The sequence below is a fragment of the Rhinatrema bivittatum genome, chromosome 3 (genome assembly GCF_901001135.1).
Source record: "Rhinatrema bivittatum chromosome 3, aRhiBiv1.1, whole genome shotgun sequence".
NCBI classification, from domain to species: domain Eukaryota; kingdom Metazoa; phylum Chordata; class Amphibia; order Gymnophiona; family Rhinatrematidae; genus Rhinatrema; species Rhinatrema bivittatum.
This window is the reverse complement of record NC_042617.1, coordinates 543,189,188-543,210,691: the sequence shown is the minus strand read 5'-3', so window position 1 is coordinate 543,210,691 and position 21,504 is coordinate 543,189,188. Positions and strand designations below refer to the sequence as shown.

The 21,504-nt window shown below is 44.3% G+C and overlaps 1 protein-coding gene across 2 annotated transcripts in view; it reads left to right on the top strand.

Moving 5' to 3' along the window:
* The window catches only part of LOC115088283 (heat shock factor protein 2-like), a 133,682-nt gene extending 113,200 nt beyond the window's left edge, over positions 1–20,482 (top strand). For both annotated transcript variants that reach the window (XM_029596410.1, XM_029596409.1), the window contains one exon: positions 19,198–20,482. In XM_029596410.1, coding sequence (XP_029452270.1) covers positions 19,198–19,538 — 341 coding nt within the window. In that variant the 3' untranslated portion in view covers positions 19,539–20,482. The remainder of the gene's footprint in view (positions 1–19,197) is intronic.
* Positions 20,483–21,504: the final 1,022 nt, after the last annotated feature.

Genomic DNA, 21,504 nt, shown 5'->3' with positions numbered 1-21,504 from the left:
AGACCGACTTATGGAATGAGCGGAAGTGCATCTTCAGTAGACCTCAGCCTCGCACATTGCAGGAACAGACAATGTAAGAGTTGACTTTTCAGCAAGGAGAGTCTGGATCCAGGAGAAATGGGTATTGTCGGACAAGGCATTCCAGCTGATAGTGGATCACTGGGGCCTTCTGTTTCTAGACCTGCTGGCGACTTCTCGCACTGCGAAGGCTCATCGATTCTTCAGTTGTAGGAGAGATCCAAAGTCCTTGGGTATTGATGCTCTCATGCAGGTCTGGCCGGAAGACAAGCTGCTATATGCCTTTCCCCTCTGGCCCATGTTGGGCAGAATAGTTTGAAGGATCGAAGGCTACAGTGGATCGGAGCTTCTGATGGCACCGGATTGGCCCAGAGGACCATGGTATGCAGATCTGCGAAGACTCCTGGTAGAAACCCCCCTTTTTCTTCCACCACACAAGAATCTGTTGCAGCAGGGGCCTGTTCTTCATGAAGATCCGATTCTATTTTGTCTTACGGTATAGCCCTTGAGAGGGCTCACTTCTTGAAGAGAGGATATTCTACTGCAGTGATTGCACCTTGCTCCAACCACAAAAGTTTTCTTCTTCCTTATCCTATGTATGGGTTTAGCGGGTGTTTGAGGCTTGATGTGAAGATCAAGGTGTTCTTCCCCATTCAGTTAAGATCCCGCTCATTTTGGAATTTGTGCAGGATGGGTTAAATAAAGGTTCAGGTAGTGGATCTTACCTGTTTCAGGGGCCATTTGAATGGTGAATCCTTATCGTCTCATGCTGCTGTGGCCTGTTTCTTGAGGGGAGTGAAACATCTTTGTCCTCCTTTGCAGTTACCGGTTCCTTTATGGAGTCTTAACCTGGTGTTGGATTTCTTGGCGGGCTCTACATTTCGACTGCTGCGTAGCCTTTCCTTGTGGTTACTGACCTTGAAAACAGTATTTCTGGTGGTGATTTGTTCCGCGTGTCGAATTTCCGAGCTGCAGGCCTGGTCTTGCTGGGAGCTGTCTCTTCGAGTGACTCCAGGAACAATACAGCTGCGTACAGTTCCTTCCTTCTTGCCTAAAGTGGTCTCAGGTTTTCATGTGAATCAGTTCATTTCCTTACCATCCTTGGATAAGGGAAGAGATGCAGAGAAATATCGCCTGTTGCATCCCTTGGATGTCAAGAGACATGTCGTGAGGTATTTGGAGGTTTCTAAACCTTTCTGAAAGACAGATCGCCTGCTTGTCCCTCATGATGGAAGAAAACAGGGTGAACCAACTTTGAGGGCTACAATAACTCGCTGGATTAAGGAGGTGGTCATGGCCGCATATGTGGCTGCTGATAAGCCATTGCCTACTCAGATTAGGACTCACTCCAATCACTCGGCACCACTCCCTAGAAACGGGAGTGGTGCCGAGTGATTGGAGAAGAGTGGTGGTGGTCCCTCTTCACAAGAGTGGGAACAGGGAAGAGGCAGGCAACTACAGACCGGTTAGCCTCACTTCGGTGGTGGGAAAAGTAATGGAGTCACTGCTGAAAGACAGAATAGTGAACTATCTACAGTCTGGAGAATTGATGGACCAGAGGCAGCATGGATTCACCAGGGGAAGATCCTGTCAGACAAATTTGATTGACTTTTTTGACTGGGTAACCAAGGAATTGGATCAAGGAAGAGCACTAGATGTCATCTACTTGGATTTCAGCAAAGCTTTTGATACGGTTCCGCACAGGAGACTGGTGAATAAAACGAGAAGCTTGGGAGTGAGTGCCGAGGTGGTGACCTGGATTGCAAATTGGTTGACGGACAGAAGACAATGTGTGATGGTAAATGGAGCCTTCTCTGAAGAGAGAGCAGTTTTAAGTGGTGTACCGCAAGGATCGGTGTTGGGACCGGTCCTGTTCAATATCTTTGTGAGCGACATTGCGGACGGGATAGAAGGTAAGGTTTGTCTTTTTGCGGATGACACTAAAATCTGCAACAGAGTGGACACGCCGGAAGGAGTGGAGAGAATGAGACGGGATCTAAGGAAACTGGAAGAGTGGTCGAAGATATGGCAGCTGAGATTCAATGCCAAGAAGTGCAAAGTCATGCATATGGGGAGTGGAAATCCGAATGAACTGTACTCGATGGGGGGGGAAAGGCTGATGTGCACGGAGCAGGAGAGGGACCTTGGGGTGATAGTGTCTAATGATGTGAAGACAGCGAAACAATGAGACAAGGCGATAGCAAAAGCCAGAAGAATGCTGGGCTACATAGAGAGAGGAATATCGAGTAAGAAAAGGGAAGTGATTATTCCCTTGTACAGGTCCTTGGTGAGGCCTCACCTGGAGTACTGTGTTCAGTTCTGGAGACCGTATCTACAAAAGACAAAGACAAGATGGAAGTGGTACAGAGAAGGGCGACCAGGAAGGTGGAGGATCTTCATCGGATGACGTACGAGGAGAGATTGAAGAATCTAAATATGTACACCCTGGAGGAAAGGAGGAGCAGAGGTGATATGATACAGACTTTCAGATACTTGAAAGGTTTTAATGATCCAAAAACAACGACAAACCTCTTCCGTAGGAAAATAATCAGCAGAACCAGGGGTCACGATTTGAGGCTCCAGGGACGAAGATTCAGAACCAATGTCAGGAAGTACTTCTTCACAGAGAGGGTGGTGGATGCCTGGAATGCCCTTCCGAGGAAGTGGTGAAGACCAGAACTGTGAAAGACTTCAAAGGGGCGTGGGATAAACACTGTGGATCCATAAAGTCAAGAGGCCGCCAATGAAGAGTGGGTGACTCGCCAGAATGATGGCTATTGACACAATACCCTTATTAAATAAACATACACATGCTTACTGTGACTCCTACATCGCTCAAAGCTTCAACAGCAAGAGGTAATGGAAAAAAGGATTTGCACTCACAAAGAGGGGAGTAGCTGGCTTGTTACGGCGGTTACTACCCCAAACCAAATATGCCTGATACTTCACTTTCAATGCATATACAGCATAGCTCTCTGCTTCAATGACAGGGGAGAAGAATAACTGATACTTCACACATCCAGCAGAGCTCTCTGCTACAACGGCAAGGGAGAAGAAAAAGGGTTCGCACTCAAAAAGCGGGGAGTAGCTGGCTTGTTACGGCGGTTACTACCCCAAACCAAATGTGCCTGATACTTCACTTTCCATGCATATCCAGCATGGTTCTCTGCTTCATCGGCATGGGAGAAAGACTGATACATCACGCATTTCCAGCATAGCTCTCTGCTTCAACGGCAGGGGAAAAAAAAAAAAAAACAAAAGCAAAAAACTGATGCTTCACGCATATCCTGCATAGCTTCAACGACAGGGGTGAAGAAAAAAAGGATTCGCAATAACAAAGCGAGGAGTAGCTGGCTTGTTACGGCGGTTACTACCCCAAACCAAATGTGCCTGATACTTCACTTTCAATGCATATCCAGCATGGTTCTCTGCTTCAACGGCAGGGGAGAAGAAAAAAAAACCAACAAGGGCTGTACAACATAGTCTAGGTAAAACAAATAAGCATGGGTGTAGCTTGCTTATCGCGGCGGTTACTGCCCCTACTACCCCTAACTAATCAAGCTAGATATTTCACTTGGATGCAGCTCCATCACTGCTCTCTACATTAATGGTGGGGGTGGAAGGGGAATAGAACAAGGAGCTAAGAGAAACAGATAAGAATGAGAGAAAAAATGTGTGAGGCTTGCTGGGCAGACTGGATGGGCCATTCGGTCTTCTTCTGCCGTCATTTCTATGTTTCTATGGTTCACAATGTCATGGGCGGAGGTTAGATTGTTGCCTCCCGTCGACATATGCAAAGCTGCAACATGGTCCTCCTTACACACTTTTTCCAGGTATTATCATCTGGAAGTGCAAGTCTGGGAGGACGCAGCCTTTGCACGTGTGGTTTTGACTGGACCACAAGCAGCCTCCCGCCTTATTCGGGAGTAGTTTGGGTCCACCCCACTGGTTCTGGATTCATCTGTCTGGATGCTAAGAAATGAGAAATTACTGCTTACCTGATAATTTCCTTTTCTTTAGGACAGACAGATGACTCCAGCTTACCGTCCTTCACTGCTGAAAGATTATGCTGTGGTGGTCCTGCATGGCCTCATGTTTCCAGGGATTACTGGTGAATGTTAATCCAGTCCCTAGACTAGTGTTAATACATTTTTTGTCTCAGCTCATTGTTGTCAAATACAGAATTAGTTGTCTATTTTTAATAGAGCTTTTTTGCTAGTCTGTCCACAGTTGCTTTTAAAGAGAATACTGGCAGGCTGATGTCACTGCAGGAGTTGTTAGCTCACTAACGGATCGATACTGTAAAACCGCGGGAGAGCGGACGAACGCCCGCTCTCCCGGCGCACGCACCGGCCCTTCGCCGGTGCGAGCGATCCAGTATTCAAATGAGGTGACGCGGTGCAAACGGGGAAAAGGAGGCACTAGGGACACTAGCGCGTCCCTAGCGCCTCCTTTTGGCCTGGAGCGGCGGCTGTCAGCGGGTTTGACAGCCGACGCTCAATTTTGCCGGCATCGGTTCTCGAGCCCGCTGACAGCCACGGGCTCGGAAACCGGACGCCGGCAAAATTGAGCGTCCGGTTTTCGGCCCGACAGCCGCGGGCCGAATTCAAATTTTTTTTTTTACTTTTTTTTACTTTTGGGGACCTCCGACTTAATATCGCCATGATATTAAGTCGGAGGGTGCAGAGAAAAGCAGTTTTTACTGCTTTTCTGTGCACTTTCCTGGCGCCGGAAGAAATTAGCGCCGACCTTTGGGTCGGCGCTAATTTCTTAGAGTAAAATGTGCGGCTTGGCTGCACATTTTACTTACTGGATCCCGCACGCATACCTAATAGGGCCATCAACATGCATTTGCATGTTGAGGGCGCTATTAGGTGCCGCGGGTGGGCCACGTGTTTTCCTCCCCTTACTGAATAAGGGGTAAGGGAAAACGCGCGTCCAGAGCAGGCTGACAGTACGCTCCGACGGAGCACACTTTACTGTATCGACCTGTAAGCTGGCACTGTAGAGATATATAGAGCATTACATGTCTAAATTGTGGACTAGGGTCAAGCAGTGTGGTCAGTTGATTGACTAAAAAATGTAACTAAATGTCGCTCACAGCAATTGCATGATAGGAGTTAGTGACCCAATCCATTTGCCAGAGAACAAATGGGAGCCTGAGCTAAGGGAGTTAATTGACATGGAATGTGAAATACCCTGTCACCTATACAAATGCTCCTTCCAAGTAAAGTAGCAGGGTACATTTACACTGTATAGCACTAATTTGTAATACTATATAAACCTATGGTAGCAAAGTTTATGCTCCTCCTCTCTTGTTATCCTGGAAAATAAGTGTATTTGGTTAGTTGCACATGACAACACATTTTTATATGAAAATTTTCAATGGTCTTTTCCTGTTCATAAACCCAAATCAGTCCAAATGCCTGGGTTTTGCCTCCCTACCAGAAGATGGAGACAGAGAAGAAAAGCTTTACTGATACTTATACTTAATCTAGAGTGCCACCTGCAGTCCCTGACTCCAGCAGATGGTAGAAGTGTAAAACCTGCAGTCTGGGGGGGGGGAGGAAGGAAAGAGACAGACTTTTCAACTGGAATCATACACCCTGGAGTGTTAGCTATGTTAGCAGGGTTTGGTGACCCTAATTTGCTGCAGCCTCTGGAAAGGATCATCCCCCAGATGGAGTAGGCTAGCAGGGTTTGGTGACCCTGATCTGCTGCAGCCTCTGGATGAGGGGGGAGTGGATAGCCAGTGGTCTGGTTCCCTCCTTGTTACCCTACTACTCACACTTGGATCTCCGGTAATTGTGGATGTCAGTGACAGGAAAGTATCCCTTTGTTTTTGTTTTTAGTTGCTAAACTTTAAAAAGAAAAAAAAAAGTTAAAACTAAGGAACAACTTCTGAGTCAGATGTCCAGGAAGCAGGCCAATGCGGTTCAAGGGAGTTGTGTGAGGCAGTAGCAGTATTCGCAGGAGTGCTGGGGATTGGCTAAGGCACTGCGGGGTGGCAGCAGGGTGAACGACAGTGAGTGCCAACAGCGCGTGCAGGAGCAGGCAGACGGCATGGCAACTGTGAAGGCAGGGAAACGTTGCCGTGCTTGTAGGGCTAAGAAGAAACGTATATTCCTCATCAGGGCTGCAAGACCGGAGGGAAAGACTGTTTCAGCGCAATGCAGGGAGGATGTCCTGATCAGCTGGGTCAGATGAGGCAGCTCTCCCCTGCAGCATGGGAATAGCAGCCGTCTTGGAGTCTGTTCCCGCATCGCAAAAGTCAGGGGGTGGGGCTGCCTCTTCTCCCTCTTTATCCCCTGCCGTGTCTGAGAAAGTACTTGAGAGAGCTCAGGGGAAGCAGAGGAGCCCTCAAGAGAGGACTCTCTCTCAGAGCAGGCTTTCCCAATGGAGTTTGTGCTTTTCATGCATATGACTTTACTGGCATGGAAGGGAGTTGGCTAGGAAGCAGCCCTCCTCTCTGAGCTCCAGTTCCAAATCATAGAGGGGTGCAAAGAAAACCAGCTAGAGTGATCAGCTTGGCTGGGCAGTAAGGCGACCCAATGGAGGAGTTGGAGGACTACGAAGGCAAGGATGGAGTGCCAAATGGGACTCCAGGGGTGGAGTCCCCTCAGGACATTTCAGATCCAGAGTAGGTGTCGTGGCCGAAGGGGATGATCCTGAGGTGGTCCATCTGTTTCGCAGGGAAGAGTTGTGGCCCTTGATACCACATGTGCTTAAAGAGATGGGCATCAAATTTCCTCAGGAGGAGTCGGACCGTGAAGAGGGAAAAGCCAACAGAAGCACATGGTTATGAATGATGTATCTCTAATACTAAGAGAACAAGGAAAATAGGGCATCTCAGTGCAATAAATGCTAAAGTGGATCAGGTGTCTTTAAGTAAAGTGCAGAAAGATTCCAAATTACCCCTGTCAAACAAAAAACATACTTTGAAGTGTCTGTATACAAATGCTAGAAATCTAAAAAAATAAGATGGGAGAGTTAGAGTGCATATTACTGAATGAAGAGGTAGATATAATTGGCATCTCAGAGATCTGGTGGAAGGAGGATAACCAATGAGACACTGATACCAGGGTACAAATTATATCTAAATGATAGGATGGATCAAACTGGTGGAGCAGTGGCAGTATATGTTAGAGAGCATTGAGTCAAACAGGATAAAAGTTCTACAGGAAACAAAATGCAATGTTGAATCTTTATGGATATAAATTCCAGGTAAAAAAGGGAATACAATAGTAGTGGGGGTATATTACCATACATCTGGTCAGACTGAACTAACAAACAAGGAAATGCTAAAATAAATTAGGGAAGCTAACAAAATCAGCAGCACAGTAATAATGGATGACTTCAATTACCCCAGTATTGATTGGGTGAATGTTACATCTCAGGACATTATAGAGAAGTAAAGTTCCTAGATGAAATAAATGGCTGCTTCATGGAGCAACTGGTACAAGAACCAACAAGAGGGGAAACTATTTTAGACCTAGTCCTAAGTGGAACACAGGATTTGGTGCTTGAGGTATCCGTGTTGGAGCCACTTAACAATAGTGTCACAACATGATCAAACTTGACTTAATTGGAGAGAGCACAAAAAAGAAATCTACTGTGACAGCAATCAACTTTCAAAAAGTGACTGAGAAAATGAGAAAAATGGTTTGGAAAGAACAAAGGAGCAACTACAGAGGTCAAGAGTTTAGCTCAGGCATGGATGTTGTTTAAAAATACCATCTTGGAAGCCCAGACTAGATGTATTCCTCACATTAGAAAAGATGGAAAGAAAGCTAAATGACTACCAGCATGGTTAAATGGTGAGGTGAGAGAGGCTACAATAGCTAAAAAAAAAACATCTTTCCTGAAATGGAAAAGGGATCCAAATGAAGAAAACAGGCAACAGCATAAGCACTGGCAAGTCAGATGCAAAGCATTGATAAGGATAACAAAGAGAGAATTTGAAAAGAAGCTTGCCATGGAAGCAAAACTCATAATAAAAACTTTTTCAGATACATTCGAGGTAAAAAGCCTACAAGGGAGTCATTTGGACAATTAGATGATCAAGGGAAAGAAAGGGGCACTTAGGGATGACAAAACTATAGCATAGAGACTAAATTAAGTTTTTGCTTTGGTATTTACTGAGAAAGATGTAAGAGATATACCCATGCCAAAATGATATTCAGAGGTGATGATTCAGAAGAACTGAAACAAATCTCAGCGAACCTGGAAGATGTATTAAGACAAATTGACAAACTAAAGAATAGCAAATCATCTGGACCAGATGGTATACAGTCCAGAGTGCTGAAAGAATTAAGAAATAAAATTGCGGACCTTCTGTGGGAAATTTGTAAACTATCAGTAACATTATCTATGATACCTGAAAACTGGAGGGTTGCCAATGTAATGCCAATTTTTAAAAAGGGATCAAGGGGTGATCCAGGAAACTATAGACCAGTGAGTCTGACGTCTGTGCCAGGCAAAGTGGTAGAAGCTGCTATAAAGAACAAAATTGCTGAACATATAGATAAGCATAGTTTAATGGGACAAAGCCAACATGGGTTTAGCTAAGGGAAGTCTTGCCTCACAAATTTGCTACATTTATTTTGTGGGCATAAATAAACATGTGGATGAAGGTGAGCCAGTTGATATAGTGTATCTCGATTTCCAGAAAGCTTTTGACAAAGTCCTTCACGAGAGACAACTTAGGAAATTAAAAAGTCATGGGATATAGGGGACAGTGTCCTATTGTGGCTTGCCAACTGGTTAAAAGATAAAAAACAGTCGGGCTAAATGGTAAATTTTCCCAATGGAAAAAGGTGAATTGTATCTATTTTGGTACCACTACTTTTTAATATATTTAATATATTTATATAAGTATATAACTTAACGACAGTATAGAAAACATTTTAAATAAAATAAATAAATAAATTTATAAACGACCTGGAAATGGGAAAAACAAGTGAGGTGATCAAATTTACCGATGACACAAAACTATTCAGTTAAATCGCAAGAGGATTGTGAGAAATTGCAAAAGGACTTTGCAAAACTAGGAGACTGGGCATGCAAATGGCATATTAAATTTAATGTGGACAAATGCAAAGTGATGCACTTAGGGAAAAGAAACCCAAATTATAGCTACATAATGCAAGTTTCCACATTAGAAGTCACTACTCAAGAAAAGTATCTAGGTGTTATCATTGAAAATACATTGAAATCTTCTGCTCAGTGTGCAGCAGCAGCCAAGAAAGCAAATTGAATGCTAGGGATTATTATGAAAGGAATGGAGAATAAAACAGAATATCATAATACCTCTGTATCACTCCATGGTGTGACCTTATGTTGAGTTTTGTGTGCAGTTCTGGTCACCACATCTCAAAAAAGACATAGCAGAATTAGAAAAGGTACAGAGACGGGCAACCAAAATGATGAAGGGGATGGAACAATTCTCCTATGAAGAAAGGCTAAAGAGGTTAGGACTCTTCAGCTTGGAGAAAAGACGGCTGAGGGGGCGATATGATAGAGGTCTATAAAATCAGTGGAATGGAACGAGTAAACATTAATGTGTTTACTCTTTCGAAAAGTACAAAGACCAGGGACACACAATGAAGTTACTAGGTAATACATTTAAAACTAATAAGTGAAAATATTTGTTTACTCACACACAATTAAGCTCTGAAATCCGTTGCCAGAGGATGTGGTGAAAGCTATTAGTGGCACTCCGCATTTAAAAAAGATTTGGACAAGTTCCTGGAGGAAAAGTCCATTAACCATTATTAAGGTACAGTTACAGAAATCCACTGCTTATTCTTGAGATAAGCAGCTTGGAATCTATTTACCCCTTGGTCGCCGCATTTCAAAAAAGATATAATTGCGATGGAGAAGGTACAGAGAAGGGCAACCAAAATGATAAAGGGGATGGAACAGCTCCCTTTTGAGGAAAGGCTGAAGAGGTTAGGGCTGTTCAGCTTGGAGAAGAGATGGCTGAGAGGGGATATGATAGAGGTCTTTAAGATCATGAGAGGTCTTGAACAAGTAGATGTGACTCAGTTATTTACACTTTCGAATAATAGAAGGACTAGGGGGCATTCCATGAAGTTAGCAAGTAACACATTTAAGACTAATCGGAGAAAATTCTTTTTCACTCAACACACAATAAAGCTCTGGAATTTGTTGCTAGAGGATGTGGTTAGTGCAGTTAGTGTAGCTGGGTTCAAAAAAGGATTGGATAAGTTCTTGGAGGAGAAGTCCATTAATGGCTATTAATCAATTTTACTTAGGGAATAGCCACTGCTATTAATTGCATCAGTAGCATGGGTTCTTCTTAGTGTTTGGGTAATTGCCAGGTTCTTGTGGCCTGGTTTTGGCCTCTGTTGGAAACAGGATGCTGGGCTTGATGGACCCTTGGACTGACCCAGCATGGCAATTTCTTATGTTCTTATGATCCTGCCAGGTACTTGTGACCTGGCTTGGCCACTGTTGGAAACAGGATACTGGGCTTGATAGATCTTTAGTCTGACCCAGTATGGCACCTCATGTTCTTATGAGTGGACCCTGTCAAGGAAGGCTTGAAGAGGTCCTGCTATGGCTTTTCCCTTCCACAAGTTGGTAAAGAAGCTGGTCATCAGACAGTGGGATACCCCTGCAACCGGTCTAAAAGTTGGAAAGGCAACGGCAAAGTTGTTCCTTTTACCAGAAGGTAGATGCTTCAGTCTTGGAGGTGACCAAGAAAACCACCATTCTGATGGGAGGGTCAGCCACACTGAGAGATTTGCAGGACCAGAAGCTGGAAGATCACCTCAAGAGGATTTTTGAGGTTTCGGCTTTGGGTTTCCGGGCTGCGGTATGCAGTAGTTTTATGCAGAGCTTGTTTGCGCAGGGTTCAGCAGTTGCAAGCGTAGGAGACGTCTTCATCGTCCTCCAAGAAACAGAAAGCTTGGAGGCTGAGGTATGCTATGTGTTGGATGCCTTGTATGACTTGTTTAGGACATCTTACAGAATTTTGATGTCTGCGTTTTCAGACAGTTGCCTGCTATTGTTAAGAAACTGGTCTGCAGATGTTTGGTCAAAGTCGCAGCTAGTATCCACAGGCAAAGCTCAGGCAGGTCCCAGCCCTTTCAAAATGGATGAAAACCAACCTGAGATACCCCTGGTCAAAGAACCACGGGGGTCTTAAGTCTTCACAAGGAAGCAAGGCTTGTCCATCTTCTCTTCCAGTGTTAGGGGGCGGTTAGTCCAACTTTATGAGGCGTGAACCAGAATCACAATGGACCAGTGGGTCTTGGAAATGATAAAAGATGGCTACATGGTAGAATTTGCTCGTCCAGTGCAGGAAGCCTTCATCATCTCCCCTTGCCCTCCTTATGCCAAACAGGTAATGGTTCGCAACACAGTGGATGACAGGAGCAATAGTACAAGTTTCCCAGAAAGAACGGGGAAAAGGTCTATATTCCTTTTATTTCGTGGTCCCGAAAAAGGAAGGGTCGTTCAGACTGATTTTGGATTTAAAGGTCAATATAGCTCTTAAGGTACCACATTTTCATATGGAGACCCTGCGTTCAGTCATAGCAGCAGTTCACTAAGAGAGAGTTCCAGGCATCACTAGACCTCTCAGAAGCTTATCTACGTATCCCAGTCAGGCAGGAATGCTAGAAGTTCCTAAGGTTTATGGTTCTGGGAGACTATTTTCACTTTTGTGCCCATGCCACATACATTCACCAAAGTGATGATGGGGGTGGTTGCAGCTCTTCAGAAGGAAGGAATGCTAGTGTATCCATATCTGGATGACTGGCTTATTTGGGCAAAGTAAACTGATCTCTGTCAGCTGGCGGTACAGCGGGTTCTAGAGAGGTTGAGGGCTGTGGGCTGGCTGGTGAACCTAGCGAAGAGCCATCTAATGCCATTTCAGTCTTTGGAGTACCTAGGGGCTTAATTCGACATCTGGACTGGCAAGGTGTTTCTCCTGGAGGACAGGATGGGGAAGCTGCAGAGTCAGGTTCACCACCTGTTGTGACTCAAAGTGCCCAGAGTATTTACATGTCCTGGGCTCTATGGCATCACATCTAGATCTAGTCCCCTGGGCATTCTCGCATATGTAGCTTTTCAAACAGCGTTCCTCTCCCGTTGGAACCCATTATTTATTTATTTATTTATTTATTTAACATTTTTATATACCGACCTTCATGAAAGAAATTCATATCAGATCGGTTTACAAATAACATGAGGGGAATAACAAAGTCAACCATATAACAAGAAATGAAAGTTACATATAACAAGGGGTATTAACCTGGGGGGCTAGAATAGCCGGAGCGATAGAAGGCATAACTGAACAAATTAGATAATACAATAATATGATGAGAAGAGACTTAAGTGTATAGGCTACACTTGTCATAGAGTTTAGGTAGGAGTCAGTGTCTGAATTAGTGAGGGATTGCTGGAACTGTTGGTTAAGTGAAGGCCTGGATGAAGAGCCATGTCTTAAGTTTTTTGCGGAAGGTAGACGGGCATGGTTCTAATCTGAGTTCTGTGGGCATCTTGTTCCAGATGGCTGGGCCAGCTGTAGAGAAGGTTCGTTCTTTGGTAGATGATAGGCGGGTAGATTTCGTTGTAGGGGGTTGCAGGGTGCCTTTATATGCTTCTCGAATCGGTCTGTCTGATGTGTATAATTTGAGGGGAATCTGGAGGTCTAGATGTTGTTGGTTGTGAATGACTTTGTGAATTATAGTGAGAGCCTTGTGTAATATTCTATATTTGATTGGCAGCCAGTGCAGGTTCTGTAGTATGGGGGTGATGTGTGTTCCTCTGTTGGTATTAGTCAGGATTCTTGCCGCAGCATTTTGGAGCATCTGTAATGGTTTGATAGATGAAGTAGGGAGCCCGAGGAGAAGAGAGTTACAGTAATCTGTTTTGGAGAAGAGTGTGACTTGGAGCACTGTCCTGAAATCTTGGAAGTGGAGGAGGGGTTTGAGCCTTTTCATGACTTGTAATTTATAAAAGCAGTCCTTGGTAGTGTTATTGATGGCTTTCTTAAGATTCAGACGGTTATCAATGATTACTCCAAGGTCCCTTACTTGCGTGATCTGGGTGTTGCCTGCTGGTGGATTGATTAAGGCCGAGTGGTCCGAGGAGATGATTAGGAGTTCAGTCTTATTTGCGTTCAGAACTAGATTCAGGTTGGTGAGCAGACTGTTTATAGATTTGAGGCAGATTTCCCAAAAGGCGAGAGATTTAGGGAGAGATTCTGTAATGGGAATCAGAATCTGTACGTCATCTGCATAGAGATAGAATTTTAATTTTAGGTCCGTGAGCAGTTGACAGAGGGGCAGGAGGTATATATTGAATAGTGTGGGTGACAAGGAAGAGCCTTGTGGTACTCCTAATGTTGATTTGACATCTGGGGATTCGTTGTTATTGATTTTTACTTTGAAGCTTCTGTTACTTAGAAAGGAGTTAAACCAGCTGTGTGCAGATCCTGTTAATCCGATTTCTGCTAGGCGATTTAGTAGGATGGAGTGGTTCACGGTGTCAAATGCGGATGAAATGTCCAGAAGGACTAGGATAAAAGATTGACCTTTGTCTAGGCCCATGAGGATGTGGTCGGCAAGGGAGATAAGTAGGGTTTCTGTACTAGCTGCTTTACGAAAGCCATATTGGGATGGGTGAAAGATATTGTGCTCTTCCAGGTATACGGAAAGTTGTGTATTAACAACTTTCTCCATGATTTTTGCTAAAAAAGGGAGGTTGGATATGGGGCGGAAGTTGGAGGGTTCACTTGTGTCGAGGTTAGGTTTCTTCAGGAGTGGTTTGAGGGATGCGGTTTTCAGCCTGTCCGGGTAGATTCCTAGGGAGAGTGAGCAATTTATAATGTTGGCCAATGCTCTGGAAATAGTATTCGGGATGAGAAGCAGTAGTTTAGTTGGAATGTGATCTGTTGGGTGGTTTGATGGTTTTAGTTTCTTAAGTATAGATTCGATTTCCATTGGTGTTGTAGGTTCAAAGGAATCAAGGATGGCCCCAATATTAGTCCTGGAATTGAAAGTTATGGAGGGTGGAGTTGCATTGTTCGGTAGGCGTGCTAATGTGTCTGCAGTTTTTTTCTGAAAGTAGAGTGCTAATTCGTCTGCTTTGGTTTGTGCTTGGTCGTCTGGAATGGTGGGTGTAGGGGATTTTGTGAGTTGGGAGACGTAAGAGAATAGGGTCCTGGCATCAAATTGAAGGTCGTGTATTCTGTGGGCATAGAAGTCTCTTTTTGTCTTTAAGATGGTGATCCTGTAGTTGTGGAGGGTGCGTTTGTAATCAGATAAATTAGTGGAGTTGGGGATCTTACGCCATTCGTATTCTTTGTGTCTGAGGTTTTGTTTCATCTGCTTGAGTTCTGGGGAGAACCAGGGTTGTTTCTTCTTCTGTATTGAGTTGATTATTTTCACCGTTTTAGGACATAATTTATTTGCTATTGCCTCAGTGATATTGTGCCAAGAGAGGAAGGCTGCATCTGGGCTAGTGGTGTCCAGGTTGGGGAGTTCTTTGGTGAGTTGATCACTGAGTGTGTCAGAAGTGCAGGTTTTCCTAAATTGGATGGTGGAAGGTGGTTGAGGAGGTTTAGGGTTTTCTTGAGTCATGAGTGTGGTTGTAATTATTGAATGGTCTGACCAGGGAATTGTGGTACAGATAGGATCATTTTTATAAGATATATTAGAATTGATGAAGATGAGGTCCAGAGTGTGTCCTGCTTTATGGGTAGGTTTTTCTATGATTTGTTTAAAGCCCATTGCACCCAGGGTGGAAAGGAGTGCTTCACAGTTAGGGGTGAGGGGAGAGGCGTCTACATGGAGGTTGAAGTCCCCCATTATTATGGCTGGCGAGTCCATGTTGATGTATTTGGCTATTGTTTCTATTAGGGGGGAGATATCTGAGTCCAGAAGTCCTGGCGGAGCATATATTAGAAGAATTTGTAGGAGTTTAGATTTGAAAAGGCCTAATTCGAGTTTTGTAGGTGTGATGATTTTGATTGGAAGTGAATTAAGTTTGAATTCCTTTTTGGAGGCTAGAAGAATACCACCTCCTCGTTTCTTTTTTCTGGGGATCGAGATGATGTCGTAGAGGTGAGTCGGTAACTGGTTTATTAGGGCTGTGTCTGAGCTTTTAAGCCAGGTTTCTGTGATAGCACAAATATCTGGCTTTGAATCTGAGAGGAAGTCATTGAGGACGTGTGTTTTCTTTGTCAGCGATTGTGCGTTGAGAAGGGTAAGGGAGAACATGGTGAGACCTAGCATCTGCGTGAGCGGAGACGTCATGATTGGAATGAGAGATCTGGTAGTGTGTCTTGATGGTTGTTGAAAGGCTTTTGTGTGATGGAGGTGGCGGTGGTATATGATAGGAATAGGGAAGATTTGCATGTTGACTTCTCTAGGAAGGAAGTGGGTCGTGGTGGAAGGCTAGTCTGACTGTGGGAGGAATGTTATAAGAGCTTAGGTCAAATTGAGAGTGAAGCATGAGTCTGTCTGCTGAAGAGCTGGATGTTTGAGCGAGCTGTTTGAGTCTGTCTGGATGGGAGGGCTGAGCGTTGTGCGCTTCGGGAGGGTAGGGGGTGATGCCCTTTGCATGGGGTCTCAGAGGTGGCTGGAGAGTTGTTGGAGAGGTAGACTTTAATTCCACACTGCTGAAACGGTCTGTTCCATAACTTTGCTGGCTGTTGCCTATGTTGGGGGTTTAGGTTGTTCCGCAGGTATGGCTCGAGCCTCCTCGGGGCTCTACGAAGGGGCGAGACAAAGGGGCAGGCCCCTTTGTCGCGCTCCTTCGGCGCGCGGCGCCTGGCTGAAGACTTTTTAAATCCCCTCTGGGCTGGCTCCTATTGGAGGGCGGGCGGGGCTTCCGATCGCGGCATTCTCGGCGCGTTTTTTTAAATGTGGGCAGCTGTTTTTTATCTGCCTTGCTGCTGAATGAGCCGCGCTGTCGGCGAGGGACTGCCTGGGGGGAGAGAGTTTATTTCCTTACCTTCCCCCGGCGGGGCTCGGCGCCGAAAGCGCAGGCTTTCCCCGATGGCAGTAGCAGCGTGAAAGAGAAATGGCGCCGGGCTGAAGACTTTTTAAATCCCCTCTGGGCTGGCTCCTATTGGAGGGCGGGCGGGGCTTCCGATCGCGGCGTTCTCGGCGCGTTTTTTTAAATGTGGGCAGCTGTTTTTTATCTGCCTTGCTGCTGAATGAGCCGCGCTGTCGGCGAGTTTCAAATTCCTCCCCTCAGGGGGGGGAGTGCATGTCCAGTCTTTACTGGTGGCTTGGTCGGGTCAATCTAGAATGGGGGCTGGAGTGATAGTGACCACCCAATACCAGTCTTTCTGGTTAGGGAGCGGTGTATCAGGGCAAGACCGCACAGGGTCAGTGCTCGAAGGAGGAGGCATTGTGGCCTATCAGTCAGTTAGAAATGACATCTCTGCACTTAGCCTTGCTATCTGTTCTGCCACTGTTATCAAGGTCGGGCAGTGCTAGTTCTATCGGACAATGCAGTGATGGTGGCTTATATCAACCTACAGGGAGGGACCAAAAGTCAGATGGTTTCTCAGGATGCTCAGTTGTAGGTTCACTGGGCAGAGTATCCCCAGGCAGTTCTGGCAGAGGCTCACATAGCCAGGGTAAACAACGCATAGGCGGATTTTCCCAGCATGCAAAGGTTTTACCCTGGAGAAGAATAGGTGTCAGAAGAAGCAATTCCTCTTGTTCAGACATGAACTTGATGGCGACAAAACGAAATACCAAGATGGTGTATTTTTACAGTCACAAGCGAGAACATGAAGTGGAAAGTATCTATGCTCTGGTGCTACCATGGCCACTGGAAATTCTTATTTGTCTTTCCCCATGGTCATTGATGGGAAAGGTGCTATGGCACATAGAGAGATACCCAGGCAAAGTGATTCTCATGGCTCTGGAGTAGCTACCTCGGCAGTGGTTCATGGATCTAATAAACTTGGCAGACAATCTGTTGAGGTTCAGGTACCTTCTGAGACTCTTGTGCCAGGTTCCATATTTTTTGGATGAGGTAGATCATTTCTGTCTCACGGCTTGGCTTTTGCAAAAAAAAAGCTTGTGTTCGAAGGGGTATTTTGAAGATGTCATTGCCACCTTACCGTAGGCCAGACGGCCATCCACATCTTTAACTTATGTTAGGGTGTGGAGGATTTTTGAGTCTTGGTGTGTTGAACAGGGCATGCGGTCTACTCGAGCTTCAATTTTCTGTATCTTGTTGTAAAAAGGTCTAGTGAAGGGACTGCCTAAATTCCCATTGGGTTCAGATGGTGGCTTTAGGCTGTCTTCGTGGTAAGATTCAGGGATTGTCCCTGGTCTCGCATCTGGACCTGATTCATTTTTCTTTGAGGGGCAAAATACTTGTGGCCCCTAGTGCAAAAAATGGGTCCTTCGTGGAATCTTAATTTGGTGCTGAGGGTGTTGTATGAAGCTCCATTTGAGCCATTCCAGTGAACATCTCTCATGGATTTAACCCTGAAAGCATTGGGTGTTTTGGAGGCATTTTTGTGGTGATTTGTTCAGCCAGAAGAATTTCAGAGCTTCAGGTGGTGTCTTGTAGAGATCCCTTTCTTCAGTTTGTGGAGAATGGAGTATCCTTGCGAAAGGTGCTCTCATGTCTGCTGAAGATTGTTTTCACCTTTCATTTTAGTCAAACATGGAACTTCCCACCTTTCCGAATTTGAATTTGTCTGTGCTGCACGTGAAGAAACTTTGTGTGTTGGATGTACAGTGGATGTTGTTAAGGTATCTCAAGGTGACTAATAGTTTCTGGAGATCAAATCATCTTTTTCATGCTTTGGAATGGGCCAAGAAAGGCATACAAGGCTACTATTGCATGATGGCTGAAGGACGCAATTAGTTCGGCCTATATTTGTAAAGGCTGACCGGTGCAAGAGGGTCTAAGGGCTCACTTGACTAGGATGCAGGCAACCTCATGGGCCAAGTGTTAGCTGGTCTCTCCATAAGAAGTCTGTCGGGTGCTACTTGGAAATCGTTACACACTTTCTCCATTACCTGTGGGATGGTCAGAGATTTGGACTCTGCGGGGTTTGGAGAGAGTGTATTACGAACAGGGCTATCGTGTTCACGCCTAGTATAGGGGAGCTTGGGTACATCCCAGAAGTCTGGACTAATCTGGGGTATGAACAGGAAAGGAATATTGGTTCTTACCTGCTAATTTTTGATCCTGGGTACCACAGATCCATCCAGAATCCCACCCATTCAGTAAAGCCCCCTCATCATGGCAGTATATAAATGATGCAGAGTGAGTTTGGTTAGATAATCTTATTTTATTTTATTTATTTAAGGTTTTTTTATACCGGCATTCATGAACTCGTTCACATCATGTCGGTTTACAGATAACAGGGGTGCGAATAATACAACCAAATATAAATAACGTGATGAAGAGAAGCAGTTACAATTAACAAGGGCTAATGAGCTGGGAATATAAGAAATAGAAAGAGATAGAGGAGGTTAATTATATACAAAAGTACAATATAAATATGAGAGCCTCTAAGAAAACAAGTTTTCTTAGAGGCTCTGCCTTCCTGCTGCTTGTTGAGGGGAGTTGAGGGTTTTAGTTGTTGCTATAGTTATTTCATCTTGGCTTGACTGCAGGTGGCACTCTAGGTTAAGTAGCAGTGTCAGTAAGCTTTACTTCTCTGTTTCCACCTGCTGGCAGGGAGACAAAACCCAGGAATCTAGACTGATCTGTGGTATCCCAGGAACAAAACTTAGCAGGTAAAAACCAATTTTCCTATTTTGTTGCTCCATCCCCCAGCATGCATTTTGTTTTGGTAGCACAGTCATACAGTTCAGTTGCACAGAAAAAAATCTGCTGCTCAGAGGTCTGTGGCATTCAGTCCCTCCCATATACCTTTGACTATGCAGCATGAAGATCTGCTTTTATCCTATAAAATGTTATTCCACTAGCTAACTGGAACCAATTTATGGCTTAAAACCCAGAGATCTGCCATTCCTCTGGCAATGGGAAACTGAGATCAATTAATCCAATTTCTGTCACCTGTCCCATCCAATTCTGGTGCATAATGAAACACATCCTGAGCATACACAAATTGTGCATAATTTAAAGGACCTTTAGCAATAGCAGAGCTCTTACCTGATCAAAACCAGGCTGTTTAATGATAGTCTTATTTACCAACAGGGCACATGAGGAAGAGAAGAAAAATGAAGGAGTCCAGCAGCGGGAGGATTGGGCATCTCCTGAATCAGATGCACAAGGAGAGTGTTGGGCTAACTGAGCGCGTACTGGCTGTAGAAGAACAGTCCCTTCAGAAACTCTCTGAAATTTCTGCCACGCTGTCTGCATTAACTAGTTGCATCGTGAACTCGCAGCCTCTTCAGAAGTCATTTCAACTGCCATCACAGACCATGGGAGGGACACATGCTCCTCAGATTCCAAGCCAGATCCCTCAGGGCCAGTATGTTATGATATGGCCACAGAATAGTGCAGTTGCCCCTGAAAGGAGCATGCATCCAAACTGAGCAACAAAAAAATACTGAAAAGCTATGCCATGTGTGCCACACTACTGTGCTTTTGCTATTGTTAGCGTGCCAGAGCTGCTCACGCATCCTTGCTTAAAATCTGTGGCCTTCTTTCTCAGCCCCGTGGCTGTTAGCAAGCTCAGTGGGCTTCAATTTCTGCCTTCTTTTCCTTATTATGGAGGATGAAAACAAGCAAGACTTTTTTCCATTGGATTATGAAAAGTCACCTTTCCATCTGGTTTTACAGTGCTGGCCTCAACTTTTGCAATTCTATCTCAGTTGTGTGAGCTTCTTACAGACATTTAATGCGAGCAACCAATAAAAGACCCCACATGAAAAGATGCATGGTGAATATCTAATGAGAGAAAGTCTGCTGAGCGGCACACCACACCTCTCAGGTTCCAAAATGAACTACTCTATGCTTTGAGGGCAGTTGAAACATAAGTACCTCGAATGGTGCAAGCCAGGATACGAAATCCAGGAAGAAAGCAGGGATTTGGTATTTTTATATTAGAAACAGAATGCTATTTTAGTTTTGAGATTTTCTTTTTCTTTTTTTTTTTCCATTTGAGCAGACAGGACTTTTCTTTTGGTGTGGTGATACAAGGATTGCAGATCTATGTTTTAATGAACAAATTTCCTGCTGGCCTAAACTGTTGTTTGACTGTGGGTCAAATACCATGGACATAGACTTCTAACTAGTAATAAAAGCTGGGAAGGTATGACGAAACAGCCAGATTTTATTGTTTGGTGTGCAAAATGTTAAATGTGGTTTGGTTGAGCGCATGCTGTTTGATACCTGCCAGCTGGACACAACAGAACGGTTGTCAATGTCTGGATGATAGAGTTAACAAAAAGCTGCTGAAGTATAACGGGCTGTATGCCATTAATATTAATTCACTACCTATAGATTACATGTTATAATAAATGATTTTGTATATTGATCATATTGCCTTGCAATGAGAACTACTGGAAATTTTAAGATATTTTCTTACATTATATTGTTCATTAAACAAGGACCATCAACCTAAAAAAAGACATTGATTTTTAATATGACAGTGTCCATAGCTTTTCAGGAACTGAACCAGTAAAGGCATGACTTCATCTGCCTACAGTTTTTGTTAATAATAATAATGAATAATAATAAAAATGCCGCTGTGTGTGTTGGTTGGGATAGGGTATTTCCTAAAAGTTGGCATGCATCAATCTAAATTCTTGTTCATACCCCAGATCATTCAAGACAAGTAGGTTTTGCATCCCTACCAGTAGATGGAGACAAATAATAAAAACATTTCAGGCACTGCTACTTAATCGAGAGTAGAGATGCAAACCTGTAGTCTGAACTTGAGTTTAAAAAAAAAGGAGAAAGGAAGATAATTAGGAAAAGAGAAGAAAATAAGAAAAAGTGAAGACTGGTGCTCCCAGAGGTGTTAGGTTCCTTCGTGGGCCATCCCTATTCTTGAGCATGGCGAGCGGGGGGATTGGTAATCCCTAGCCAGGCTCAAACCTTGATTTCCAGAGGGAGAGAAAACCAGGGGTATTGGTTCTCTCACTCCCTCTGAGGCCTTCTCACCTGCCCTGTCGACTGGACCAGCCGGGAGTACCCAGATATAGGAACTTGCCAACGTTTATGTATTATCCTATTTTCTTCTGTTGGATCCTTCTTCCAATTTTTGAATGAAGATCTTTTGGCTAAAATAGCTTCTTTCACCTCCCCTTTTAACCATGCCGGTAATCGTTTTGCCTTCTTTCCACCTTTCTTAATGTGTGGAATACATCTGGACTGTGCTTCTAGAATGGTATTTTTTAACAAATACCACGCCTCTTGGTCATTCTTTACTTTTGTAGCTACTCCTTTCATTTTTTTCCTAACAATTTTTCTCATTTTATCAAAGTTTCCCTTTTGAAAGTTTAGCACAAGAGTCGTGGATTTGCATACTGTTCCTCTTCCAGTCAATTCAAATTT